This window comes from Molothrus aeneus, chromosome 20, assembly GCF_037042795.1.
Source record: "Molothrus aeneus isolate 106 chromosome 20, BPBGC_Maene_1.0, whole genome shotgun sequence".
Taxonomy (NCBI): domain Eukaryota; kingdom Metazoa; phylum Chordata; class Aves; order Passeriformes; family Icteridae; genus Molothrus; species Molothrus aeneus.
Window position 1 is genome coordinate 7,512,643 of NC_089665.1, and position 26,824 is coordinate 7,539,466.

The 26,824-nt window shown below is 43.6% G+C and overlaps 1 protein-coding gene across 1 annotated transcript; it reads right to left on the reverse strand.

Annotated features, from left to right (window-relative positions):
• Nucleotides 1–10,776: 10,776 nt before the first annotated feature.
• BLMH (bleomycin hydrolase) lies at nt 10,777–26,824 on the reverse strand. Its single transcript, XM_066563319.1, has 12 exons — nt 26,748–26,824; nt 26,104–26,301; nt 25,613–25,722; nt 24,840–24,981; nt 23,504–23,592; nt 22,118–22,210; nt 18,460–18,615; nt 17,806–17,964; nt 17,641–17,708; nt 17,139–17,256; nt 15,408–15,477; nt 10,777–11,761 (listed from the first exon to the last, which is right to left on the reverse strand). Exons 1-12 carry the CDS (start codon nt 26,758–26,760, stop codon nt 11,610–11,612), a joined length of 1,368 nt encoding a protein of 455 aa, XP_066419416.1. The 5' UTR covers nt 26,761–26,824; the 3' UTR covers nt 10,777–11,609.

The window sequence follows — 26,824 nt, forward strand, 5'->3', positions numbered from 1 at the left end:
CATCTTGTGGCAATTTCTAGATTCACCCGGCATGAAGGGAAAAGAATTCATTAAACAAATATGAGATAACTATGGATATAAAAATTACATTTCATAACCACCTTTCTTGAGAAATCCCAGTGTCTGCTTTGTTTAGCAGCAGATGTGGAAGGCTTAAATGAAACTTTAGAAAAGTATTTAAATCTCAGTGGTTTTGCATCAACTAACTTCTGAGGCTCAGTCAACACCAATAAGAAAAAAAAAAGAAGTCATAAACTTCAATTTGATTCTTCTCATTAAGAACTAACGTGTGAGTCTAAAGGACAAAACTTGTCCCTGATTTTATCTGACTCCCTGGGCAAATAAAAGCATCTTTCATTCAGTTTGGATCTGCTGACACTGTGGTCCCAGCCCTGGGAAAGGTGGTGGGCACTGCTCCTGTGCTCCTGCCCACTGCCAGCAAAAAAACCCCGGCACTGGGAGGATCCCTGGCTTCTCTGCCCTCTTCTGGTGTGCTAAAAACAGAATTCAAGGGAAATAAACCATCCTGAAATAAAGTATAACACAATTAACTTTTCCTGCAGAACAAAGATAACAGAGAAGGAGTTGTGATTCTGGGGGCAGGTCATGTTTTGTTTTCTGCTGATTTGTTCAGGTAAACACCCAGCTGCCTTTACCCAAGAAAACCTTGGAACAGGAGCTGATCCCCTGTGCTGTAAATTCTCCAGGGCAGTAACCCTGCTTTATTGCTAGCGAAGAGTCACACAAGCTACACCATGCCAAGATTAAATTATTGCATCTAATTTTTCCCTTTCAAAACATTTCATCACGGTAGTAAATGTCATTGGCACATCCTAGCAGAAAAATAAGCATTATTTCACTTAAAACTGCAGGAAAAAACTGAAGCAGAGAAGGGATATCACTTGCTTATTTCTAGAATATGCTGATTATCAGAGCTATTAAAACTCAAGTTTTCCCCAGCTTTCCATCTTTTGCAAAGACAGTTTGCTAAACCTTTTCTAAACATTTCTCAGTGCAAGCAGAAAGAGAAGGAAAGTTATTGAGCTGCAGAGCAAACAGTAGGATGATTTTGAGATAAAATTCACTTGAAAATATTGCTTATAACTTTCAGAAATATTTGGTTCTTCAGGTTTACATTTTGTCTCTACCCAAATAGTCTCTCTTTTTGTCATACAGCAAGCAGTGCATCATTAATGTGAATTCTTACAAGAGCAAGTGCTTTGCTGCTGTTAATTAACCATCCACAAAGATTGAAACATTTTCAAGTTCCAGAGAAAAACACCAGGGCAAAGAACAGGAGGTTCTCTTTTACCTGCAGGACTATAAAACCTGAATGCCTCTGGAGTCCAAAACCTTCCAAGTGTCCCAAAAGAGGTTCCGGAGATGGAAACAGCCCTGGTGGCCACAGAGAAATCCAAGGGAAGGCCACAGCCAATCCTCCCCTTGTATAGAGCATGGTAAATGCCAGATGGAAATATGGAAAAGTAACCTGAGCCCTTCTGGACTTTACACCTCACCCATAAATGGGAACACAGTAAAGGATGTTGATTTAACTGCATTATCTCCTGGGACTGATTTTTTCATACCGGAGGCTTAAACTCTCACTGTGTTTGTAAAACTCTTTATTTCTGCACATTTTTAGTGCTTTCTTTACTAAGGGGTGGTCAAGGACTATATTTTTGATATCCAAGATTTGTGTCAACCAGGATTGTTGTCCATCCAGACCTAAACTCCTTCTCCTGCACACCACAGGAAAAAAAATCACATTATCTGAAATACTTTGGTTGAATTTTCAGTAGTTTGAGACTCAAATATGCAAAATTACTTGTGAATTTTCAGGGGCTCCAGCTGAGATCAGAACTGTTTCTTTCTGAAAAAGGAATTACAGCTTGTCAGCTGTCCTGGGAAATCTCTGGAGTGATGGAGTCCACGGCTACAGAGTGGAATTCACAGGGGCATAGTTGGCACATACAAGCAGAACAGTTTCAGATTATTTCCTTACACCATAAAAAATTGTGGGAGAGTGTACATTTTTCTTTGCTTTGCTACAAATCAAGGAAAAAAATAATTGAAGGCACTGTGAGCACTACAAAGAGTGTAAAGAGCTGCAGAGAGAGCTCTTGGGGTGGGAAATATGCTCAGACACCAGGGAAGATATCCAGGAGAAAATGACTCCAATAGTGAAGGATTCTGCCCACCTCAGCCTCCATCACTTCTCTGCTCAGATCCCCAGTTCAGGTGAATGAATGATGACAGCAGTGAGCTCAGAAATAAGTTTATTACCTGTTTTCAATCTGAGCTGTCACAAAGGTTGCTGTTACATAACTGCACCTTGGCTCCTTATCAGCCCTAATTAGCAGCAGGAGAAAAAAGTGATAAAAAAGGGAAGAAGACAGAGCTGTGTGCTTTCGTTTCCCTTTGATCTGTGCTTGGCAGACTTTGTGACTTTGCTCCTCTGGGAGGCCCTGGTGCCCTGAGCCGGGGTTGTTCTGCAGGGCAGCTCCCTCCAGGAGCACGTGGAGGGTGCCAGCCCTGGGAATGTCACCCTCCCTGAGCAAAGAGTGACTAAAGAGGAGTGACCCTGGAGTCCTGCACAGCTCTCCCAGCTTTGCTGAAAACATTTATAGTGATGATAACTGAGGACATGTGTTCCCACACGTGTTGCTGCAGCCACCAACGCAGGTCACATCAGTCAGACATTAATTAAATTATATTTATTTTTCTCCCACATGGAGATGAACTTGAAGACTGCAGAAGTAAAATCCCTGCAATATTCCTTGATGCACAAATCCAGTTCTTTTGCCTGTGCCAGAGCAATCCTCGAGGAACATCCCTGGCCTGGAGCCCGTTTCAAGTTTTAAGTGTTGGAGCATCTCCTGTTTATTTCTGGAGGCTCGCAGTGACCTCTCCTGGCAGTGCGGGAATCCCTCGCCTTTCATGCTCTGCCACAGAGTAAACAACTCTTCCCAGCACCACAACAACGGGATTTTCCTGCTCTCGGCACTTTTTAAAGGAGGAATTGGCTTTTCATGTGTCTGGGAGAGCAAAGCGATGGGGCTGAGGTTGCAGGAAAGAGCAGAATCAGCAAGGGAGGCAAATCTGGAGTCACCAGGAATTGCAATTGGAGGTGGGGCTGCAGAGCCGTCCCCAGCCCTCACCCACTCCCTGTGCCTCCCATTTTAATCCTCACAGCTGCAAAATGTATAGGTTTGTACAAATATCACTTCACACCAATGATGTTCTTATTTCATGTGCCAATTCCGTGGAGCGGGGAAGCAGCACTCACTGGGCTACAGGAAAACTCAGGTCCCACCCTCCCTCTCCTGCTCCTCCATCCTCCTCCCTCCAGCCCTTCACATGCAGGCACTTGCAGGGAATTGAAGCTTTGAACCTCAAGAAGAGTCAGCCCAGGGTGTTGGCAAACAGAATCAAAGCCTGGGATGATTCCTGTTAACCTGACCTAAATCTCACATTTATCACAAAGAATTTGAGATGGTTGAAGTTACGGCTGCCTGACTCACCTGACACCTTGCAGCTCACCCAGGCAGTTGTGCAGAAATGGAAAGAGTCCAAGGACATTACTTTTATCTCAAATATCAAGCAAGAAGTTTGTATGGCAAGATAGAATCACTCACCCCAGGCAGGAGAGGGCTGTGCTGTTTGCCTGGACCTGTTCTCACCTCTGAGCCACAAATGAGCCAGAGAGGTTTCATGATTTTCCTCTGAGTTTGCAGAGGTCAGGAGCAACCCTTAAATCAAAGTATCACAGAAGAGAAGTCCCCATACTGTGAGGATTTGTTAAAAAATTTAAAATTTCAGCCAATTAAATTGCATTGCTCTCAGTTATGGTGAATTTTGCCTGCTGTGTGTCATACACAAGTCATATTTAGGTTCGTAATGCTAAAAAGAATTTGGTGCCTTTTGATGTTGAATGTGTTCACTTTTACTGATTTCTTTAAAAAATGAGTACCCAGAATGTCCTTTCCTGTTAGCTCATTAGGAAGTGTGACATTCTGTATTTCAGATTTAAAAACCTGATAATCAAAACTGCTTGGGAGCCACAGAATTGGGACACTAGGTGTAAAGCAGATCTAAGCTGATATCTAGACCATCCCTCCACAACTGAAAAATGATTTATTCAGGGGATTTTTTTAGAAATTCTTTCCTAGTTGAAGAGAATCAAAATAGAGTGGTCAAACCCCACTGAAATTAATGGTCCAGTGCATTGTAACAGGTTTGATCCTACTGCCAGTGATTTTAAATGTTACACAAGCTGTGTACTGTGGCACAGCACTGCGACCTGAGAGTATTTTAAGAAGAATCTTTGAGCATGCAGGTGACAAAATGGACAAAATATCCTTTGTGTGGATATTTGCAGGGCTCCAAGGGCTCCCTCAAGTTCCTACTAAAGCAGAGTGAGCTCAGCAAGTCCTGCTGGTGAGACAATGGCCCTGAAAGCCCTCAAAGGCTGCTTCCCAAAGAGTGGCACAAGGAGAGGTTAACTCCTGTATTCCCAGATAAGGCTGCACATGGGTGGGATGGGAAAAGGGCTCCTCTGAAAGCAGCACTTCGGGGGAAATACAAACCTGCACTGGGAGTTTTACATCACAATCTTGTCCCTGTCTCAGTCTGAAATTAAAAAGTCATCAGGAAAGAGAGATTTTTACCTTTACAATTGTATAGAGAAGACAGGCGCTGTACTGTAGTGGGAATGCTGCCAAACTGGTGTCAGTCATTTAAAGAACAGGCAGGAGGGGAAATGCATTTTTTTGGTTTGAGAGTGTCTGTGTGTAGTGCAAGGAAACAGATAAGCTTGGAGGGGATGATATTGCCTTTGTATTCTTCCTCCAGTTATTTATATAAACTTGAAGGAAGGGTCATACCACAGCAAGCTAAATACTAAATAAATGGAGCACCATCCCTTGGTAACAGATGATGTTTCTCTGAAGGGGATTTGTTAATGGCTATCTCCAAATTACAGCCCTGAATTCAGGCTCCAAGTTCTACTCAAGTTCTGTATGAAACATTTATCCCACAGGCAGGGCTCATTGTGTTCTGTCAGTTCTGTAATATACAGAGCTGCAAGCACACAGGCTGGGAAAAGAGTTTAAACATGAACATCAGGAAGGAGATCCAGACACAGAATTAATATTTCTTTAGGCTGTTACTAATGAAAACTCAACAGTTTATATTTCCATGGAGGAAAGCAGGAGAGAACTTAAACACACAGCACGTTTCCACGTGTAGGAATAGTTTTGTGTTGTTATTAAATTCTAGTTTTGGAGTAGTTTTTCCTAATTTAACCATCTGAAATTCATCACACCCTGTCCAATTAGAAAATGGTCACAACAGCCACTTGCTGTATGAGAGGTTTGCAAAGTATTCTCCAAGAAAATTATGGTTAATTCACCATCAAAATCACCAGAAGATGCAGCCCAAGTGTTTGAGCCCTTGCCTGGTAAATGTCTGACAACCCACATTAAAAAAATGCCACAACATTTTCAAGAATCCAAATCCATTAAATGCCTGATCCCTTTTCCCCCAGGCTTTCTTAACATATCAAAACATGTTTTCCTTGCCTATTTATATTTTCAGTTGCATTGCATTCCTTAATTAAACTCCATATTTCTTAGTGAACTAACCCAGCAAGCCAGTTGGTTTCAGTAAACGTGATTGACTATAAATATATATAGGACATACACTTCAGATTTATTACTTGCAATAAATCTGTCCCATTGAGTTCAATAATTTACTGTGCTGGAACCATTTACCTTTTAAAATATAACTTAATATAGTTAATAAAGCTCACTTCACCCTTTCAAAATAAATAACAGCCTAAATTGCCTATTTTTTCTTCTTTTTCCTTCAGATTCTGCTGCTTCCCTTCATTTTTCCTTATAGTTTAATGCTTTTTTGTAAGCTTTAAATAACTTTACATCTGTAATGCAGTTATGTGGACTGCCAAAACTCTTAAGTTTAGATTGTCAGAACATGTTCTGCTACAGGCATTTGACTCCCAACATTCATAACTGCTGGACAAGTGCCTGAACATGACAGAGCAGAGCATGGAACAGCAGGAAAGAAATAAAAGGCACTAAAAGTTTTAAAAACTCAAGGAAAACAAAAACTAAAATCAATGTATCTTTTTTTGCCCCCAAAGCTTTGTTAGATGAAAAATGTTTTAGAAATTGTCAAAGACCTTAAAGCTGATTTAAAACCAAACAAAAAACCCAGAGTACAGATTTTAGCCTGTCAGTCGTATTTCAGATTTTATAACTGAAATGCAACGAGGAGGGAAAGTTAATGAAACTCCAGCGTCTGCTGCTGCTGCTGCAGGGGGGCAGCTCTGAGGAGCAGCTGTCTCTGTGCCTGTCTGAATTTCATAAAAGTGTCAAAGTGCCTCAGCCACGGCTGTGTAAGGACAAAATGATCAAGTACCTGTGTGCGGGGTGGGTCCGAAGCGCTGCCCTCGCAGAGATCCAAGCTCGAGTCCCCTTCAGCCACATTTACCTCAGCCTGTGGCCACCTCAGCATCCTGGGCAGCTTTTTGTACACCAGTCCCCCTCACATGGTCTGATTGCCAGATAATCTGCTGCCAAAGAGCTCTTTAAGAATTTTTGCGTCACTTTAGTCAAATAAACTTTATGTTTCACCAGGGCTGCAGCTCAGTTTTCCTCCTAGAGGTGGGTGGCTACATTTGCCTGCTCTGATCTCTTCTGGCGAGCAGGATCCAATGAAGGCAGAGGCAGAAGGAAGGGGAGCTTTCCTGGGAAGGGACAGCTTTGCTGGGTGTTGTTATAAATATAAATAACACCATGGGGATGAGGATGGACACAACGAAGTTTTGAGGGAGTCAGTGAATTAGAAATTTCTGTAGATTACAGGGGGATAGGAAGGACTGGGATATTATCACAATAAAAGGGCTTGAAAAGAATAATTTTTTTCAATTCTCTTAAATTCTTGAAAAGAATAATTTCTTTTCAATAATCCTGAATAGCTGCATTATTTTAATAAAAAAATAAGGTTTAGTTTGGTTCTTAAAGCTTGAAGCACAAATTCTTTACAAGTGTTTTGCTGCCTCAATAAGCTCAACAAGTAATTTCCTTTCTTCCTACCACTACTTCAAATACCTCAGTCCACTTCTAACACGTTTTTTTCTCCAGTGTTTTTCATCCAGGATTTCTTCATTTCTGCACTCCACGACTTGTTTATAAAAGGTCATAAATCACAGGTCAATGCCATAGTTTAGGTGGCAGATTTAGGGAAAAAAAAAGGTGGAAAAGCAGAATAGGGGCAATAAGTAAGAGTAGCTGATTGCTGGAGCAGCAGCAGCTTTGCTGTAAGCAGTTGCCAGTTTTCAGAGACTTCTTCCAAACAATTGCAAAGAAAATAAACTGGAAATTGAAGAGCTGTAATCTGCACTTTCCTCTGCTGTCCCTGGTCCCTGCCGGAGCCGCGGCCGGGCAGGGCGAGGCTCCTGCACCATCTCAAGGAGAGCTCGGGCACTGCAGCTCCTCACACGAGGGACGCACTGAAATCAGCTTTGTTTCCCATTTACTGCCCTGGGCATTGTCTTAAGGCCGTTTCGTCAAATTGAGCTTTTTTTCCCCTTCACTTGCTGTAGAAATTCATTGATCTTTTTGTGCAAACAGCAATACTCACCTCCGGTCTGCTGGGCTGGATTTCCCTCCTGTGTCCTGCTTTCCAAAATAATCAGGATTGGTGATCACCTCCCTTGGCTGCAGGCAGGAAAACCCCCCCAGTTCGTGTCCTTGCCTTTGATATTCCTCCACGACCTTCCCTCTGTTTTGTCCTATTCCAGACGGATTGCAAGGACAGATCCTGCCATGCCTCACCCACCAAACCTTTCTGCAGGTCACAGCACAGAGTTCAATGTGCAAATATCCAGCTGTGGATCAGATCCCAGGCTCTGGAGAGCAGAATTTTTCTTTCTTGAGAGGATGGGTGGCACAAGGAATCTGCACCTTTACTTTCCATACAGATTTCCAGCTCACCACTGCTGGGAGAATTGAAGGGGTTTTCCACACTCACTTTTTCTATCTGCTTGCAAGAAATGAATTCTCTCTACTGAAAGCCCTTCTGCTCATTACATAATTGTATCTTGCGTTTTAAAAAATTTTAGAGGGATTGTGACCTTTGTCTGATGTTTCTCTCCATCTCAGTCTCTGCTTAGAGTAGGTTCTTTTATGCCTTACCCAGGCGTTTTTGTTCAGGTGTTTTTTTCATTGTCTTCTGCAGCAGTTACTGGGTTTGGTTTTGTTGTGTTGGATTTTTTTGTTTTGAATTTCTTGCCAAACAGTCTGGAGCCTTTGGGACATAATAGAAATAACAGACTGGAGATGTCAGGCAAAACTCCTTAATGTTGTAACACCTTATTTATCTCATAAGTGAAAAACTTTCAGGGGCTGTAACTGAACCAGATCCAAACTCTCATGAAATCTGGGCATTGGTGGGTGAAATTTTGATGATTTAGGGAAAGTATGAAAAAAAAAAGAGAAAGAAAATGGACTTTACACAAGACACACAGATAAAGCAGCTGCAGATTCCAGCACAAGGATGGGAATCATCACTCAAATGACCTCATAAAAGTAGTACCAACTGTACTGTGAGATCAGCAATGGCTCTGCAAGTGGCTCTGATTCACTGCCAATAAAAGGGTTGGAACAATCTTCCAAATAACACAAACCAAACAAATCCTGCAATATTTGTTTGTTCCTATCTTTCCTTAGTTAGCAATCAGACTACATTTAGAAGATATTATGATTGGCTTTGGGATAAAAGAAATTCTGATTGCCCTTTCCTGCTATTTTCCACACTGCTGGGATGCACATCTGGCAGTTGGATGAATTTTGGAGAGGTTTTGTTATTTCCACAACTGTTTTAAGAACACATTCCAATGGGGAAATCTGATTCCTAGAACCCACAAAGCACCACTACACATAACCTCTCCTCAGTTCCCTCATTAGGAATTGTTGTTATTTTCTGCCACTTGATTAAATCTGGGAGAGTTGACTTTCATAATATTATCTGTCAATATTTACCACCTGTCAGGGGAACTGTCTGAATTCTCACATGAAAACTGCATGGTTTTGTTGACAAACTGGAAAGGGAAACTCTTAAGTCAGCTGGTTCCTCAGCAATCTAAAGGTAAAGCTTTGCAAAGGATACATTTATATATAAACTAAGGGAGAAATCAGCATTGAAATACAGTGGGCACTAATTGTTATTTTATTCTAACCAAAGCATCTTTTTAGCAGTTGTATGTTAACTTTTTCATAGTCTGGATTTACAGTTCACAGAGCTTTCTTTGCTGACTGACAACAAATGAGCAAGCCAGGCTTATTCCCACATTATTTCCATTCCATCCTTTGGAAAGTTTAATTTTTTATCATCTCTGAACCATCTCCTGTGCACTGACAGGGGTTAAGTGGCTTGTTCCTCCAGCACACCCTCAGGAGAAGTGCTGGGACAATCCATTGGGAACAATCCCTGGCTGTGAAGTCTCTCCCACACGCCTCCTTGGATCCAGATGTGCCTTGTGCTGTGCAGGACCCTGAGAATTCCTCATGGCAGCTCCATCATCACCCAGCTGCCTCCAGCCTTATCTCAAGGCTGCTGATCTCATCAGTGAGCCCTCCCTCAGGACAAAAGGGCAGAGTGACCCAGTGAAAGTCACATCAGCACGGAATCAGTTCATGGGAATCATTTCACCCACAGATTTTGCCCACATTTCAAACTACAGGTTAAAACCAGGCAACTGGAAGGTGTTGATGGATAAAAGGGCCTGCAGGCACCAATCCTTACCGAAGTTTCCATGGCTGTCCTCCCACAGGGAGAGGAATATCCTTGACTTGGTGGCACCAGCACAAACCTCAACTGCCCCCAGAGAAAAAAACCACAGCTCTCACCTTGGCATCTGCATTTCCCCCTCCCCTTCTCAATTCCACCATGGAAAGAACTTACAAAATCATAGGGCATGAAGGCACAAGTGCTGCTGCCAGATTGGCTTCATTCCCCATAATGTGTTTCAGCCATGTGGATTTTCTGTGCTTATTTGAAGGAAAAGAAAAAAACCACAGTACTATTGTATAAAGTGTACAGGGAAATATCTGGGCAAGAACTGGGGAGATAAGCACAGGCTGGACAATACCTTAAAATACTGAAACTAACAAAAACTGGCTTGGAATCAGTTTTGAGTTTATCAAGCTCAATCCTCATCGGTGCTACCACCAGCAACAAAAATGTCAGTTAAACTCTGGAGAAAAAGTTAATTCTCCTTAGCTGATATCATACTCATAGATAGCACGGAGGAAACAGAAGAACTGGTGTTAAGGTCGTAAGTAGAAAGATCTTGAAGGACTAAAATTACTGACCTTTTGGAGGAGGAAAAAGCCCCCAAAACAACCCATGCATTAGTCATAATGAAAATATTGTGCATAGCACAGCTTTCCAAGAGATCTGGCTCCGTGTCAGAGGCACCAGGGAGTACAAGAACTGTTTGCTTGCCTTCACTCAAGTGACAGCACAAAGTGGAGACTCTGCATGAGACCCCAAAAGGATCCCTGGAGAATCATCTGCTCCATCCCCCTGCCCAAAGGAGGATCAGCTCCACCAGTGCCATTTCTGACATTTCTGTACCCATTTCTGCACCAGGTCTGTGATGGAGGCACCACACCCTCATTGCAGCTCACCAACATCTTCCCATTCCAGCAGCTCCATGCACCTCTTTAAAAAAAGAAACCAGAACTGTCCCAGTCACTTTAGAAAGTGTTTATTCAAAAGCTTCATAGCACCATCTTGTTTTTTAAAACAACCAAATAAAATGCAGCAATTAAAACGTTGGTTTTTCTGTTGAGCATGACACTAACTCCACCTGTGAACATATTTATGGTTGTTCTTGCTAAAATAACTGAAAAATAGCGCTCCTGTGCACACAGACATAGCACTGGCCCCTGGGGGGGTTATCCAGTCCCAGCTCAATAATGGAAGAATAAAACCAAGTGGAACTGGATACCTCAAGGAAACCATTCCCCTTCCCCAATTCTGCTGGAAGAGAAAGTTTTCTAAAGGTCATTTTTAGCAGTTTCAATTCATACATCCCCTCCAAAACTTCAGCAAAACTAAAACTGTAAATATATAAAATATTTTTGGGGAGTTTTTCTAGGACAAGCCAGACCATAATTGGTTAATTATCTCAATATGTTTGCTCTAACAATCACCTAACTATTAATTCTAAAGGGCCTTTAATGCCCATTTTTCCTAGGGAAAACATCAGTCAAGGTAATTTTACTACATTACTACGCTGATTCGCATTAAAAATTTAAGGTAAAATCAAACTGCCATTGACAGCACTTATCATCTGCTTTCATTGTGAGGTTTTTTTCCTTTTCCCTTGTGAGTTTTGGAGCAGCCTGTCTGAGAGCTGGGATCAGTGAAGCGCTATTTCCCAAGGATCCTTAACTTACATTTCAGGAATAGGGACCAGGCCGAGGGCTCGGTCTCGTTATTGTTTGGCTATGGCTTCCGACGACTGGAATTCTCTATTGCAGCTACTTCTGATGGCCATGGGGAGGCAAATGCTCCCTGCTTCACTTGGCCAAAGCCCCCATGGGGTCCCAGGCTGGCAGCACGATGGGCTCCTGCTGCATCACGGCCAGGATCTCCTCGGGCACGTGCTTCTTGTCCACCACCACCTCGTACACGTACTCGGAGAACCAGTCATCGGTCATGATCAGGTAACCTGGGGGGAAAACAGCATCACAGCTCAGAGCCACTGCAGGAAAGCTGCCACAGACAAGCCTCACCTCTGAGTGATGCATTAAACAGGGCCTGGTCATGCTGGTTATCTCTCAAAACACAGCAAAAAATATCTCGAGGAAGTTAACATACAGGATGTACTTTGTGTGCACCCAAAGGTCAGGCAAGAAGCCCACCAGGAAAAACAAGAGCCAGAACATCCATAATTTATGTTTGCTCTGTTAAAATGGGCATTGAGAATACTCAAGGGAATTACAAAGCTTTAAGACAGAATGTAACATTATTTGACTCTATTTGAGGCTTTAGAATTTTTCAGGTGAATATCAACCTGTTCCAAGAAAACTTTCTTGGTTTAGTTTTTGGAGTAAGAGGCAGCCACTGCTTTTCTCAAAGCCATTTAAATCACACTAAGGCTGAAGCAAATCCTAATTGTCTCCCTTAATATGAAAATGACAGTGAACACCCTTGAACTGGGAGTGAAGGAAGTCACTTCAGAGGTTTTAGCAGAGAGCTACCACTGGAAACAAGCTATTCCAGGTGAAATGGGAATAAGAGTGGCTGTGAGAAAGGAAGCATTTAGGAGAGAGATGAGAAGGCTTTATGTAATAAAGTTTCTCATGTCCTTATATTGTATCATCACACAATCAAATGAAACAAGAAAATGTCCAAAGAATATGGACAATAAATGCATCTATCTCCACCATCTTGTTTCTAAAGCAAGAGATCAGATAATCCCATAAATTAAAACCCCTATCAACTGTAACCCGAGCTAGAAGCCATTTTGGAAACACTGCCAAAGGGAGCTGCCTTGATTATCCTCTCTTCAGGATATGAGTTCTTGGGACACACAAAAACCTCTCACTCCCAAGAGCCAACAAGTAATTGCACCCTGAGAGGATTAATGAACTCTGCCTCTGACATCCTGTCCCTCGGAGCCGATTGGGATCGCGGCGTCTGAGCCGGAGGAAGCGCCGAGCACGACTGCAGAACATGCAAATAACTCAGCTTTGGGGAGGCCTGGGCAGGGCAGACCCACACACACAGCCCCTACACACACCTGGGAACCCCCTGAAACGCCCCAAAGGGCCTTGGAGCTGTAACTCCTGCCCAGGGAGAGGAAATGAACAGTGCCTCTGTCCCAGGGCACTTTGGGATGAGAGATGCACACACAGACACAGGGTGCCTCCAGTTAAATCCTTGAAATGCCTTCCTGCAGGAGAGCAACAGCCAATACAAGACATGAAAAGCCCAAAGGCTGCTGACTTCTAGCTGGAGATGCATCCTAAAAAAGTTCTTTTCATGCCAAAACAAGCAGATGGACCCCTCTCCACAGTGTGATTTAGTACTCTCCTCTTCCTTGCTTTTAAAAAAAGATATCCGATGGGATAAGCTGGGTTCAAAGTTAGGTAATGACGTCCTGTGTGTCTCCAGAACAAAGGACTACTCAGAATAATTAAACTTGCCTGTGTGGCTGAAAAACAGCCAGTAAAATTAGAAGGAAATATTTGATTGGGAAGTGACTTTTTTACCTCAGAAAACAAGCAACGTTTGTCAGCAGCTGTGCTCATTCCTTGAGGAAGAACAGGGTTCCAGAAACACTTATACAACAGATAAATGTAATTACTAAATATTTAGGAGAGGCAAAGCTGGGCTGGGTCACAGGGTTCCCTTTCTCCAGGACAAGCAGTACCACAAGATTTCAGTTCTGCCCACTCTGGAGTGTGAACATATAACTGACTCCATCCCATCATTCCCAAACCAGGAGTCCCAATCTTTCCAGTCTTGCACCATTCCTGTCAGGGAAAACAGGTGGCACCTGGCACCCTGGACTGCACTTGGGAAAACAGGGAACCCCACATGAAAAAAGCCTGCTCTTTCCTCACAAAAAAGTAATTTCTTTGCTCATTGTTTAATGGCTCCAGTGCAGTCCCTGGTGCTCTGCTGCAGGCTGGACCCTTGGGCACCCTGTCCAAGAAATCCTGGGAGCTGGGGCTCACTCCCATCCCCACACCCAGCTGGGCCCCAGCTGGGATGTGCCAAGTTTAGCATCATTCTTGGCTGACTCCTCACTGATGTGGACTCTGGTTTCTGGTGCTGGACTTACCCAAGCAGAGCTTCCCAATTCCTTAACAAGGCAGATAAGATAAAAATCTTAACTCTTATCACAGTGAGACACAGACTCAGTGGCACTGCAAGACAGCTCAGGCAAACTCTGAGTCCTCACCCTCCTACACAGCTACTACTGGACACTGCAGAGTGGAAAATCAGGGCAGGAAGGAGAAGAAACCCCATCAAGTTGAGTCACAGTCCCTGAAGGGATTCAAATACTGTGTAGATGTGACATTTGGGAACCATGGTTCAGTGGGGACTTGGCAGTGCTGGGTGAACAGTTGGACTCTTTTGGACCTTAAAAGGGTTTTTCCACATCCTAAATGGTTCTGTGACTCTCAGTTACCTCTCCCAGTGTTTGGGAAGCAGCCCTGGAGGACCTGTCCCATTGCCTTTTGCTCCAGGGCAGCTCATTTGGTCATACCCAAGAAAATCATTTAGGGATTCAGCTCCCTAGAAAAAAAGCAGTCTGAAATAGAGGCAAGCTTCCTAATTCTGATGGGATTTTCTGTCAAGGCTCTTTTCCAGGGAACTCCCAGAGCAAAACAAAGCACAGTCAGGGAGCAAGACTTTCCAGAGAGCAGGGTGTCCCCTGGTACATAAGGCACATAAGGGACAGTGACTCACCGTGCAAAGTCACACAGATGCCATGGGGACAAGATAGGGCAGGGTCATTCAAGTCACTCTGGGCTCCTATTTTATTTGTTTTATTTCAAAGGAACAACCAGCTCCTCTTCCACAGCTCTAGACCTCATTCTTGAGAGGCGAGTGTGGGTTTGGATGCTGCAGCACAGAAGTGCCACAGCTCAGTCCCAGCCCAGCAGGCACCACCTGTAGCAGTGTCAGGGTTCAGCTGCTGCCCTGAGCCATTGATGTTACCCCTCAGCATTGATTTGGCTTCTTCAATTAATCCAACATTGCAAAGAACATTTCACTGCTGTCATATTGCTGAGCCTTGAAGGCTGGACAGCAACAGTTTCATTGTTTTGTCAAGTCTGAAGATTTTTATTGGAATACTTTGCTGTGAATGGATACAGTTAACTCAGAACAGAAACTACTGCAAGACCAAGAGGGCACAACATAAATTAAGACACTTCCTAGAATATTCTATGTTTTCCTCTGAGTTGTTCATGTTATTGAGAAGCTTATAAATAAGACCACATTCTAAAACAGAGTTCTCCAAAAATAATCTATTCCCAGAAGAAAGCCAAGACATCCTGGGAAAGTTCTGCCACACCAAATCTTACAAGCACAACATTTGGGATTAATGTGCAGCAGAAACAGTCACTTAGAAACAGTGACAGGCCAGCAGTGACTTATTCCTGGGGACACAGAGTCTGGCCTGGCACACTCACCACTGAGTCTGTGCCATGGCTGAGCCCACATCTGGCCTGTCTCTCTCAGGAGATAATAAAATCATGGCGTTCCCCTCCACTCCACGTAGGAAGAGCTGCCTCATTGTCCTTGCCACATCCTTATTTCCAAACATTCAGCTTTCTGCTCTCATGACTATAAATTACCTTTATTGCCACGGTCTTCACCCCAGGAGTTTTCCACTCTCCATTTTTCAAATGCATCTTCTTGCCCATCCTGTGCCAAAACAAGCCCATGACAGTCAGTGGTGAAGGAGAGGCCACACCTGAGCAGGCAACCCCTTCCAAACCCAGCACCAGGAACACACAGAGCTCCACTCCTCAGAGTCCCAATGGTTTCTTGCTAATGGCTACAGAAATGCCATTTTATAAAATACTCATCTACCTACTTAGATAAAATGTGGGGAAGAAGAGTCTGCAATCAATATTTATTTCATCAGGCAGCTGAAATGTAACTAAATTCTAGTTTGGACTTAACTGACTCACAGAATTTCAGCTGCTGTCCCTGTCCCCCATCAGAGAGTGAGGGAAATTAAACAGGATGCACAACTTGCCTGAACTGGGAATCAGAGGAAAGGAAGAAGGAACTGTCAAAATTCAGAACAGCATTGGTAAGAGCAAATGCAAACCCTTGAAGAATCCAGCTGAAGGACACAGCTCCAAGTCTGGTGCTGTGCAATTAAAATATTTTAATACAAAAGACTAGCCTGAAAAACACCCCATACATCCCTTTTTAATATTGAATGGATTATTGTTGTAATGCTTCTATTCTCCCTTGAGAAGGGAGAACAGTCCTTAAGATGGGACACTTGAGAGCTCCCAGACCAAGGATGTCAACTCTGGATGCTCTCAGAAATTGGGAAAGGCACATTCATGTACAGTAACTTTTTAACTAAAGGTGCATTTAATCCACATCAATTCTTGATGTTGTAAAATTTTAATATGATTTTTTTTAAGTCTTCAAAGCCTTTTTTATAAAAAGTAAGTAAATCCAAAATATTACATTTTACAACACAGATTCTCAAAGCACCTTCAGGTTAAGGTTTTTAGGTACCAACTACAAAGTTTTCCTTGTTTTTCAGTTCGATATTTACAGAGGTGTTTGTGCAATCTGATACACAGTGGAAACATTAAGAGCTCAGAATGCAGAAAACAGGAAAAAATTGAGCTGTAAAAAGAAATTGGAACATTCTTATGACTCAGCAGTTCCATCTCAAGTCTCAAAACTCCACAGCTAAGGCAAACTCGTTCAGTGCTGTGCAAGCTGCAATTTCTCAAGCCAAGGTCAAGCTGGACAGGAAGAGATCACTTCAAAGAAACTTTAATAATGACAGCTTCTGGAAATAAATGGAAACATCAACTTTGCAGATAACCTCAAGTTGTAAGTTTTTGAATGCTTCTTTTTACTTCATTATGTGCTTTGTTATGGTGCCAGGAGCAGATCTAGCTGTGGATTCATCTCAGCTCTGCTGTTTGCCACAGAGCTATGCTGGACACCATTTCCCTTCCCTAATTAGAGGTCAGAGATCACATGCCAGGGAACTGCAGGAGATTAACCCTGCTGCAAAACGCCTCCTGCCAGCATTTTAACAGGAGCTTCAGGCTCTAAACCAGACTGGACTAACCATGCAGTGGTTGTTCAATCCAAGTTTGTGGGTAAAAGGAAAAAAGTCCTTTGATATGCCTAAAATTCTTCCCTCCTTGTTAAATATTTATAGTTCTGAACACTCAGACACAAACAACACAAAGGGAATAAACAACCAGCCTTGTGCACCAGGGGGTTGTGGCACACTCTGAGCGAGCCCAGGACACAAAGAAGCTCCCAGGATATTCCAACACATCCCTGCCAGCACCACAACTCCAGGAGGGAGACTCTACCTTCTCAGTGACAGCTGTCAGGACCATGGCATGGGTCATCAGGGACTCCCCAAAGATCAATCGTTCGGCTTTGTTCATATTCTTGATGGAGACACCAAACACCAGCTCATGATTAAATCTAGCAGAAAGACAAATAAACCACATGAGAAAGGATGCAGGGGGAGTTCTGACTAAGTCAGGGAATCAGGAGACTGTCCTGTGCCAGGATCATACGAGTTCAACCAATTTTAATGTCAGAATAAATGCAGAACCTGATCCCTTTAGGGGCTTCTCTCACCATATATTAGACATTTAAATAAGTAAAAATATTTACAGCTACTCATAGTGCATCTTAAGAGGATTCAGATTTAACTAACAAGTAAAAAAAAAATTCTTCTGCTGCTGAATTACTTAAACATACTCTTTTGGGGTTTATAATCCAAAGTATGTAGAAAGAACTAAAGCACTGTTCATGTCCTCACTGAGGATCCCAAATGACAGCCTGGTTTGATTCTCTACTCACATATTCAGGTCATTGATTCCCAGCTTGCCATAGAAGTGCTTTGCCACATCACAGCCAAACCACACAGCCTGCAAAGAGAAGGAAGGGTCATGCCTGGGCTAAATCCCAGGAGCTTTACATGGCATGGGCTGCACTGTGCCACCCACAAAGAGAAACCAAACCCACCTCGCCATCCTTAATAGATGCTGCAGCCAATTTCTTCAGGACCTCCACAGGCTGGTTGTTGTAGAGAGTTTTCCTCCCTCCAGCCATGTTGCCCAGGTACTCCACTGTGTAGAGCCTGTTGTAGGGGTTCTGGGGTCGAGGATCATTCACTAGACAAATCTGCCAAAAAACCAAGATGTCATAAAATAAGATGCAACATAAGTGAAGTCCTTGAAGATTGGACCTAGAAGGATTTCAGGGAATGGCTTTTGTCCCAGCCAGCTGTCTGCCCCATTGGCAAACAAGCCACTTGGCTGAAATAAGAGGTTTCTTAAGGTTGTGTTTGTTGGGGTTTTTTTTGCTTTGTTTCACAAGTTCACCTCGTAACTGTGGCAGAGCAGCTCTGTGTGTTATTCCTTCTCTAATGTCTGCCTTATGACCTATTACAACTGATTAGATCACTGCATATTTTATCATTACAAAACCCTTGTGGACTGCAACACAAGATCCCAGATAATTGAGGGGTAGAGCACAAACAGCACAACAGGGAGAATAAACACACTGACTTGGGCAAGCTGTGCCCATCCCAGGTGCTGCAGACACTGGCAACAGTGGAAAATAAATGGCTTAGCAGCAAAATAAAGGCGGCCTTGGAAAGTTTTCAGCATGCCCAACCTTGTCCTCCATGTTGAAGTAAGGCTTCACATGTTCATTGTAGAACTGCACCGGGGTCATGGGGCCGTACTTGTGGTAGTTCTTCTCCTTGTCCCGGAACTCCCAGCAGAAAGTCTCTGGAGGGCTGCCCAGGCAAGTGCTCACTATTCTGAATACCTGCCCAGAGAAGCAAACAGCTGTGAGCCTGCTGGGACATGCAGCTGTGCCTCTCCTACCACAGCAATGCCACTGGAGCATGCATTACTCCATGTGAGAACCAGCTGGAGAAATGGGATCTTAACGGCCACTTTTGAACACACACACATCAATTATCTGCATTCAGCTCCTGAAATCTTGGTGTTTCAGCAGTTCAAAACCAATCTGAAAGGCCTCAGGAAAATCAACAGAGCTTCTTTCTCCATCCTCACATTCCATGTTCTCAGGTAAACCACCAGGCAAAACAGAAGCTTACTGATTCCAGGTTATCCTAGGAGTGCAGCAGCCCAAAGCAAAAACAGGACACTTCCCAGCCTTGTTACATTTCATCAGTAATTCTGAAGCTCCTCCAACACTGCCAGAGAAACTTTATCAAATTTATTCTCTGAAGGCTTAAGAACAGCATCGCTGTTCCACCAGGTAGTTTGCCCCATGCAGAGACAAACCAGACCTTTTAACATGGGCATTTTATCCCAGTGTTTCCCTTGTACTATTTCATTTTCTATTGTAATGTTCATTTGGATTTCAAAGATGGACCTTTGCTTATTTTCAAAACCCCAGAATAATCTCCTCATGTAATACATTTAACATCTGTTTAGGGCTCAGCTGGCAGGTTATGCAATTTAATCCCATCTCCCTGCCTGCTGCCTGTGACATCCTTTGCAGCTGACAGCTATCTTTGGATTTTTAGCACAAAAAGTTGACCAGATTTCAAGTCATCAGCCTCCCTGTACATCAGAATATAAAGCTGCACTTCAGAACCACTACTGTACTTTCTCACAGGGCTTATCAGAAAATGTGCCAACACTGGCAGTGTAACCACAGGAGTGTCTTTAAAGATACAGAGCAGGACCTGCCACAGGTACTCTGGGGACAGAGAATTTAATCACAGTTAAACAGGTTTGAATCTGTTTTATTTCAGCTGACACTGATCTTCAGCTCTGTCCATGTCCTGAGGACAAGCCTCTTCCTTGCAAGGAACCATCAGGTTATTTAGAATAAGAGGAGAGGGAATCAAATCTCAGCTGCACCTTCTGCACTGGGATCCAGCTCCTGTGGTCTGTGCCAGCCTTCCCAGCCTGGCAGTCTTCACACTTACACAGCAGAACAGACACAATACCTTTCCCAAAGCTGATTTAACTCTTTCTGGAGCTGATCCATAGGAACTGGCTGTATGTTAATGTGCTCTTTGTGCTGGCAGCAAAAGGAGTGCAATGCTCCTGCTAAATAAAGGTGTTCTTGCTCCGAGCAATTTAAGAAAACAAGTGAAAAGATTAATTACAGGTTGAAACAAGGGTGTGGGCATAAGGCTCCTACTGCAGGAACTCACACATTTCTCAGTAAATATGGTAAAGAGCAAATATAAACCCCTGAACTACTATAAATATTTAATTTTGCACAGACTGCACAAAAGGTACCATTTGCTGTGGCTACACCCACATTACCTCAGATAACTGCAAGCACTGAGAGATGAGGCCATGAACACAAAATAAGCAGAAAAATGCCTAAAAGGAGAGCAGCAACCAAGCCAGAGGGAAGGAAAATGATGGAGACAGAAGCCTCCAGTGAACTGAGGCACTGGAGCCTGGAATGGCCTCCCTCAATTGTTTTGCTACCACACCCAACACAGGCCCTCTCTTCATATCTCACAAGTTTCCTCTACCAATAAATAAAACGAGCATATTTAAACTAAAAGGTGACTTACATTGCCCTAGTGACAACTAGAAGCAAGATAAGGCAAGGATAGAATGGCCTGTGCTAAAGCCCAAAACAAATGAGGAGGGGAAAACGAGGACACTCCTGATAAGGAAGAGTCTACAAAGAGAACAGCAAAGGAAGAAAAATTCTGTTGCATGAACTGCACTGATTTCAGCTTCTGACCCACTGTGCACTGGTTTGATAAGAATGTTTATACAGTTCTGGAGTGAATATTTAATCCCATGTTCCACAACAATTGCCCCATTTCAGCTCGAGTGCTGCTGCTCCCAGCAGGAGCAAGCCAAGATTTGCTATGCAAATAGAACCTCCCAGAACAAAACCAAGCTCTGCTTTGCCACACAAATACAGAGGCAACACCACTCATACACATCCAAACACATGCAAACCACCTTTCCTACTGCAGGAGAAAAGGCTGTGTTAACCTCAGAGAATGAAGCACAACCATTTACAGAACAGACAAACTGCAATCAGTGAAGAACCTTTCATGTCAGTTCCAGCACCTCTTGTTCAGAGGGCAAGAAGCTCTAAATAAATGAGGAAACATTTAGCAGTGAACTGTGTGTGCCTGCCTTAAGAATGACCATCTCTAGGAAGCTTTTGGTGTTTGCTGCAGAATCCCCAAGGGCTTTTGGACACACACTGCATGTGAATTACATTCATTCACCTTTGAACTAAGTGCAAATTTGCAACATTCTGGGGTAGGCTCAAAGCACAGCATTCTTAAGGCATGAACTTCACAACAGTTTTGATGAAACCCAAGGAACACAAATCACTTTTCTTCTTTTACCCTGACCTTAAAATTAGATAAAAAGAAGCTACAGAATTTTACATGAAGTGCAAAGATGACGTTTCAAAACCTAAAACAACACATTACTATGGAACTAAAACTCTACAGAAATAGCCCAAGGTAGGTTCTGCCTAACAGTGATGTTCAGTGGATTGCAGAAAAAGCTAACACACAACACAAAAACATTTGATTTCCTGACTCATCTAAGGACATACAATGCCAAGTGACCCAGTGGTTAAATGTAGGTCTGAGAAAAAAAATTACATACATTGTTTTTTAAGTGCATGTACTCGGTCACACTAAAACAGCCCCAAGTTTAAGTTATTTTTGGCAGTTTAAGAATCAAGTATGAGCAGCACAGAATGAGAAAAATGATGTGGGTTTGTGTGAGCAGGAGGCAGTTCAGGGAGTGCAGACACACTGACAGCGATGGAGTCAGCTCACAGCCAAACCCCTGCTGCAATTCATTGCTCTGCTGCCCCCAGGACGAGCCCTCAGCTGGGCTCAGCCCTGTGCAGGCACCTCCCTTCTGTGGTTCTTTTCTGCTCTCTTGTGGGGAATCCTTGCACAACACTTGTGCTACAAGATTTGCATTCAAAGCCATCAGAATGCAAATTTCAACCTTTCCTGTTGTTTCTAAGAGCCAGACAGGCCAACCTTTTGATCTCCCAAGGGACAAAATGCTGCTTTTCCTACAGCAAGGGGCAAATGTCTGTAAAATATCATCATTCTGAAACCTATGGATTCAAAATATTTGTCTGGAAGGATTAGAAAAACTCAGGATGAAGTAAGCAACAAGCCACTGCAAAACAAATTCACTTGAACAGCTCCAAAACCATTTTGTTAAGCAACAAGAGGCACTTGTTTTGGCTGATCCAACAGCCACACAATGAAAGTAAGGAATCTGCTCCATTCCAGCCCTGTGATCCAAGATTCATGTCACACCACTTTATTTACCTCTTCTATCATCATGTCCATGGCAGCACAAAGTTCTCCTTTGCTTCCTCCACTCTCCACCATATTTCTTAGCCTCAAACAGTATTCTCTCATCTGTTTAAAGAGAAAGTCACTTTGTTATAAAGGGTATGAAAGGTGTCATCTGATCATTTTCAGGACTTCCCATCTGCTTGTTTTCAACACCTATTTTACTCTTCATAACATGTTTTCATAATGAAAATACCTTCAGAAGCTTCATTAGAGATTGAGTCATTAAAAAAATAACAAGATAATTGAATGCTGTTGAAGTAAAATACAACCAAAAAATTAACAAATAGTCACAATTCAATTACCATTTCCTACCACTGATGTGAGGCTTGCAGCCATTAAGCTCTTAAAGCTTGATTTCCCTCAGTCCCACAAGTGATGCCACAACATCCACACACACCAGCACGTCTGTGACTCACAGAACACACTTTCCTCACACTGTCACATTTATTTTGCAATTCTAATGCATAATTGATCTCTTGGCTGATAAAAAGAAAGGGGCATTTCCCCACTGCATGCACAGCTGCAGTCAGAGCAGCACAAGCTTCCCATTAGTGTCACCATCCATAAGGCCAGGAATGGTGATGGGGCTCCCTCGGGACCAGCTGCTTTGCCATGCTCAGGATTAGAACAACATTAACAACACTGAAAATGTCCAAGCTCATTCCACCAGGTATTTTGCATTTTTTATGTGGATTTCAGCAGGCAGTTTTCCCTGAGCATGCAGCATATGAACTGGAAAAAATGCAGCAAACTGTAAAAAATGTTTTAATTGCCTTTTTCATCTAGCTACCTACACCAGCCTCTTCCCAGGCTAATTCATTTCTGCAGTTCAGGGAGTCAGTTAACACCTTCCTTCAGACAAAGCTGTGCACTTCTATACTGAAAGCTGATTCTTAACATGCAGTGTTTTTAAAATACATTTATTTTCCTCCATCTTTTTCACCACATTTGGCAGTCATTTCTAGAAACCTTGGCACACAGGGAGATGAGATACTGAAAGGGTGGGAAAGAGACACTTAAGACACCATGTGCTGGCTTTGCAAAAACAGATTTTAGCAGCCACATGTCAAGAAATCTTTGGAAATCTGAGGATTAGGAATAACTGCTACTAAAACCACAAAAGGTACTTTCAAGCTACTAAAGCCTGACCATGGACCTCTTCCATGATCTCACCTTCCTGCTCCATGTTTCAAGATTAACATCAGACTTTGCTGAGACTTTAGGCTGCTTGTAAATAAATTTAAGTTGCTGAATGCACTTAACACTTTGGCCAGTAAGGATCAGGTGGTTAGGAACATTTGGAGCAGGTTCATTCCCATCCCCTCCCCTAAATTTTATCATCTAAATCAATTTTACCTTATGATTCAAGATCTCATTCATCCTTCTGGTAGCCTCTGTGGTGTGAGACTCTGGGAAGTATTTCTTGGGGACAACACCATACTTCTCTAAAAGAAATACAACTACAGGTTAACAATAGGCTTTTTCACACAGTAGATGCTCCTACTGTTCATACCTATATGAATGATAAAGAGAGTTTGGGTTTGTGCAGAGATTATAACAGAAAGGCTCTTATTTAAAGGTTACAAGTACCCAAAGTTTACTTATTAATTTGTGACTGAATTTTGACCTCTGAGATGCATTCCACAGGGATCCCAGTAAGTGGAATCCCTGAACTACTCAGTATTATTTAACTCAACAGTTAAAAGTTCTGAATTAATTAGTGCTTTAAAAAGTCCTTTTCACCAGGAAAAAAAAAAAAACAAAAAAACAAACCTTCATTACTTTAAAATTAATCTCCTGAAATACCTTCTAAAGAACTGGGCCTCCTGTGAATCACTCCATGTAAATTATCTAAGGTTAAAACTGACTTCCCAGTCTCCTTTCCTGCTCAACATTTATAAAACACCAGCAGCAGCTCATGGCTTCCTGCCTTAGGGTGCCACTCACAGATCTCACCATGCAAGGCTCTGGATGTAACAGCAGCAGCCAAAATCTCTGCCCTGATTAAGTATTTATAGCAATGGGAAGAGGAAAAAAGGAACCTCCAGGCTTCAAAGAAACAAATTCCTTTTGTGATTCTAAGTTTGTATTATTGCCTTGTTGATTTACAAAGGTGTCACATTGTTTCACAACACAAATGAGAGCAAGTGCTGGTGTAATTAAGTATCTCCAGCAGCGTGGGATCCGTTCCTCCCGGAGCTCTGTAAGACCAGCAGTGCCACATTCCACATCAATTCCTTCTCACTGATCTTTACACCAACTTCAAGCTGCAATTCCAAGTAGTTTTGCTTTGTAAACACACCCTGGTCCAGCAGTGGCTTTTCCCTTACCATGTGCTCTAAAAACTGTACATGGCTATAAATAAATGAGGTTGAGTTGATGACTGGATGAAGAAAAGGGGATTGAACCCTGTTATTAAACTGAAAGTCAGGGCTATCTAATTATTTGTTGATCATCTCAGTTTTTATCATCAACAGGACTATGCAAAAGTGATGCCAGACAAGATTTCAGCCCAATATTTATAATCTGGCCCCAAAAAAGTCTTTGATTAAAAAAAAATACAGTGGTTAATGGCATCATGTGCATTAGCCAATTCACAGGTCTCAAGCTCAATTTTTTATTCTATTCCATTCCCCATTTCTCAAAGCAGGCTGCAGTTTCAGGAAGGGCTCCCTGTGACCAGTTCTCTCACCAATAATGTTGACCAGCATATCCCACTGTCCACCATCATTGGTGGGGTTGGAGAGCAGGAACTGCACCAGTCTTCCTTCCACTGGCTCCTTCTTCTGAGCTGTTTCCACAAAGGCATTTAAAAAGTAGTAACAACGCTCAACCTGAAACACACAGATAAACAACCCCAACCTTTTTAAGTCTGATATATTATGCATTAATTAATTGCTGAGTATTCAGTTCTTTGCAAGCACAGAATAGATGAAGCAACTTTCCGCTCATCCAACGAAGTCCTCATTTTCCCCTCTAGCATTCCAGGGGCTACCCTATAAAATTCTTTGTTAGAGCAAACATTTAGGAGTGACTTCACACAGAGCTTGAGGATAGGGGAACAGAAAATGGGGAGCAGAAGTTATGCAATGAAGCCTGACCCAAACTAGCACTAGATTTGTTTAATTTCCCTTAGGGGGAGGAGCAGGCACACAGCTCACGAGCACAACTGAAACCTCAGAGCTACAGTCATGTTTCCCCTGAACTACCAACAAGTAACTGCTGAAACATACAGAACTCTTGAAAAAAAAGACTTCTAATACTCCAAAACATCAGCATCTTGACAACTTTCTTCTCAAGCTGAAAGTCCCACTGTGCTTGACCACCTGCATTCAAAACACGTTTTTAAGGAACTTTTGAAGTTTCTTCTCATACATGATAAAACAATGCAGCCTAAAAGAAGCTCTGTCCCAACACTAACACCTGATTGCATAAGCAATCCTACAACAATCTATACAACTGTACCTTATCCCAGAAAAAGAGATAGGACTGGCTGAACTCAAACTCTTCAATGTTGTATTTCTTCATGAAAGGAAGACGCATTGCGTTGAGGCAGGAAAAGATCCAGCATCTCCCTGAGAGATCAAAGGAACAGGAATTAAACTGGAACACCTGTGCTCAGGAGCTGCACAACAATTCCTTTAACCACGAGATTCATGACACAGTTCTGCCTCGAGCCTTTGGCTGGGCTTCTGCAACACCAAAGAGCTCTGAAGGTGTTCTGAAATCTTTCATTGCAAGCACATCTCTCAGTTACACCATGCAGAAAAGAGGCAAACGCTCCAGGTCTAACGTGTGTTATTAACTCAAGGGGATGCTGCAGGAATTTTGAGACAATGACTTTTCCCAGAAGCCCGGACAAAGGGCTCTGGAGCAGCAGCCGCTCCCAGGAGCACAATCCCAGGAGCGTTAGGAGTCAGCCCCCAAACACCGCCCCCGGCCCCGACCGCCCTCACCGGAGTTCTTCTGGTTGGTGACGGGCTTGCCCTCGGCGGGCACGGCGTGCTGGAACACCTGCACCGTGTCCTGCACCACCTGCCGCTGCAGGCACACCTCCAGCGGGTCGTTGCATGTGGCCACGTTCTGGGCCAGCAGGAACTGCGGCTCGGCCCGCAGCCGCCGAGTGAAGGCCACGGCCTTCTCCGTGCTCAGCCCTGCGGGACAGCGGGGCAGGGTCACCGCCGGGGCACGGGCACCGCACCCGGTAACGCACACACCCCCCCGCCTCTCCCATCCGCCGCTGATAACGGAGAGGCTCTCGTCCCGTAACAATGGGCACGTTTTCCCTGCCCACAGCCCCGGTAAGGTCCCGGAATGCCTCGCTGCTCCCAGTAATTTCTCTCCCACCGCCCGACTAATTGCTGAGGTGCCCATGAGTCTCCCATCCCCCGGTAAGGGCCGGTAACCCCCTCGCTACCCCGGGAATTTCCGTCCCCTGACCCGCTGCTAAGGTACCGATGAGCCGCCCCCCCCGCCCCCATCCCCGCCATGGACAAGATCCCCCGCTCCCCGGTACCCGCCCGCCATCGCTGTGGTACCGCTGTGCCCCCTCCGCCGCACCCGCCTCTCACGGACGAACCCCCCCCCGGCCCCCCCTCACCGCGGGCGTTCATGGCGGCACCGGCAGCACGATCCCGAGGCGGAAGCGGCTCTTATAGCGCCGGCACCGGAAGCCGG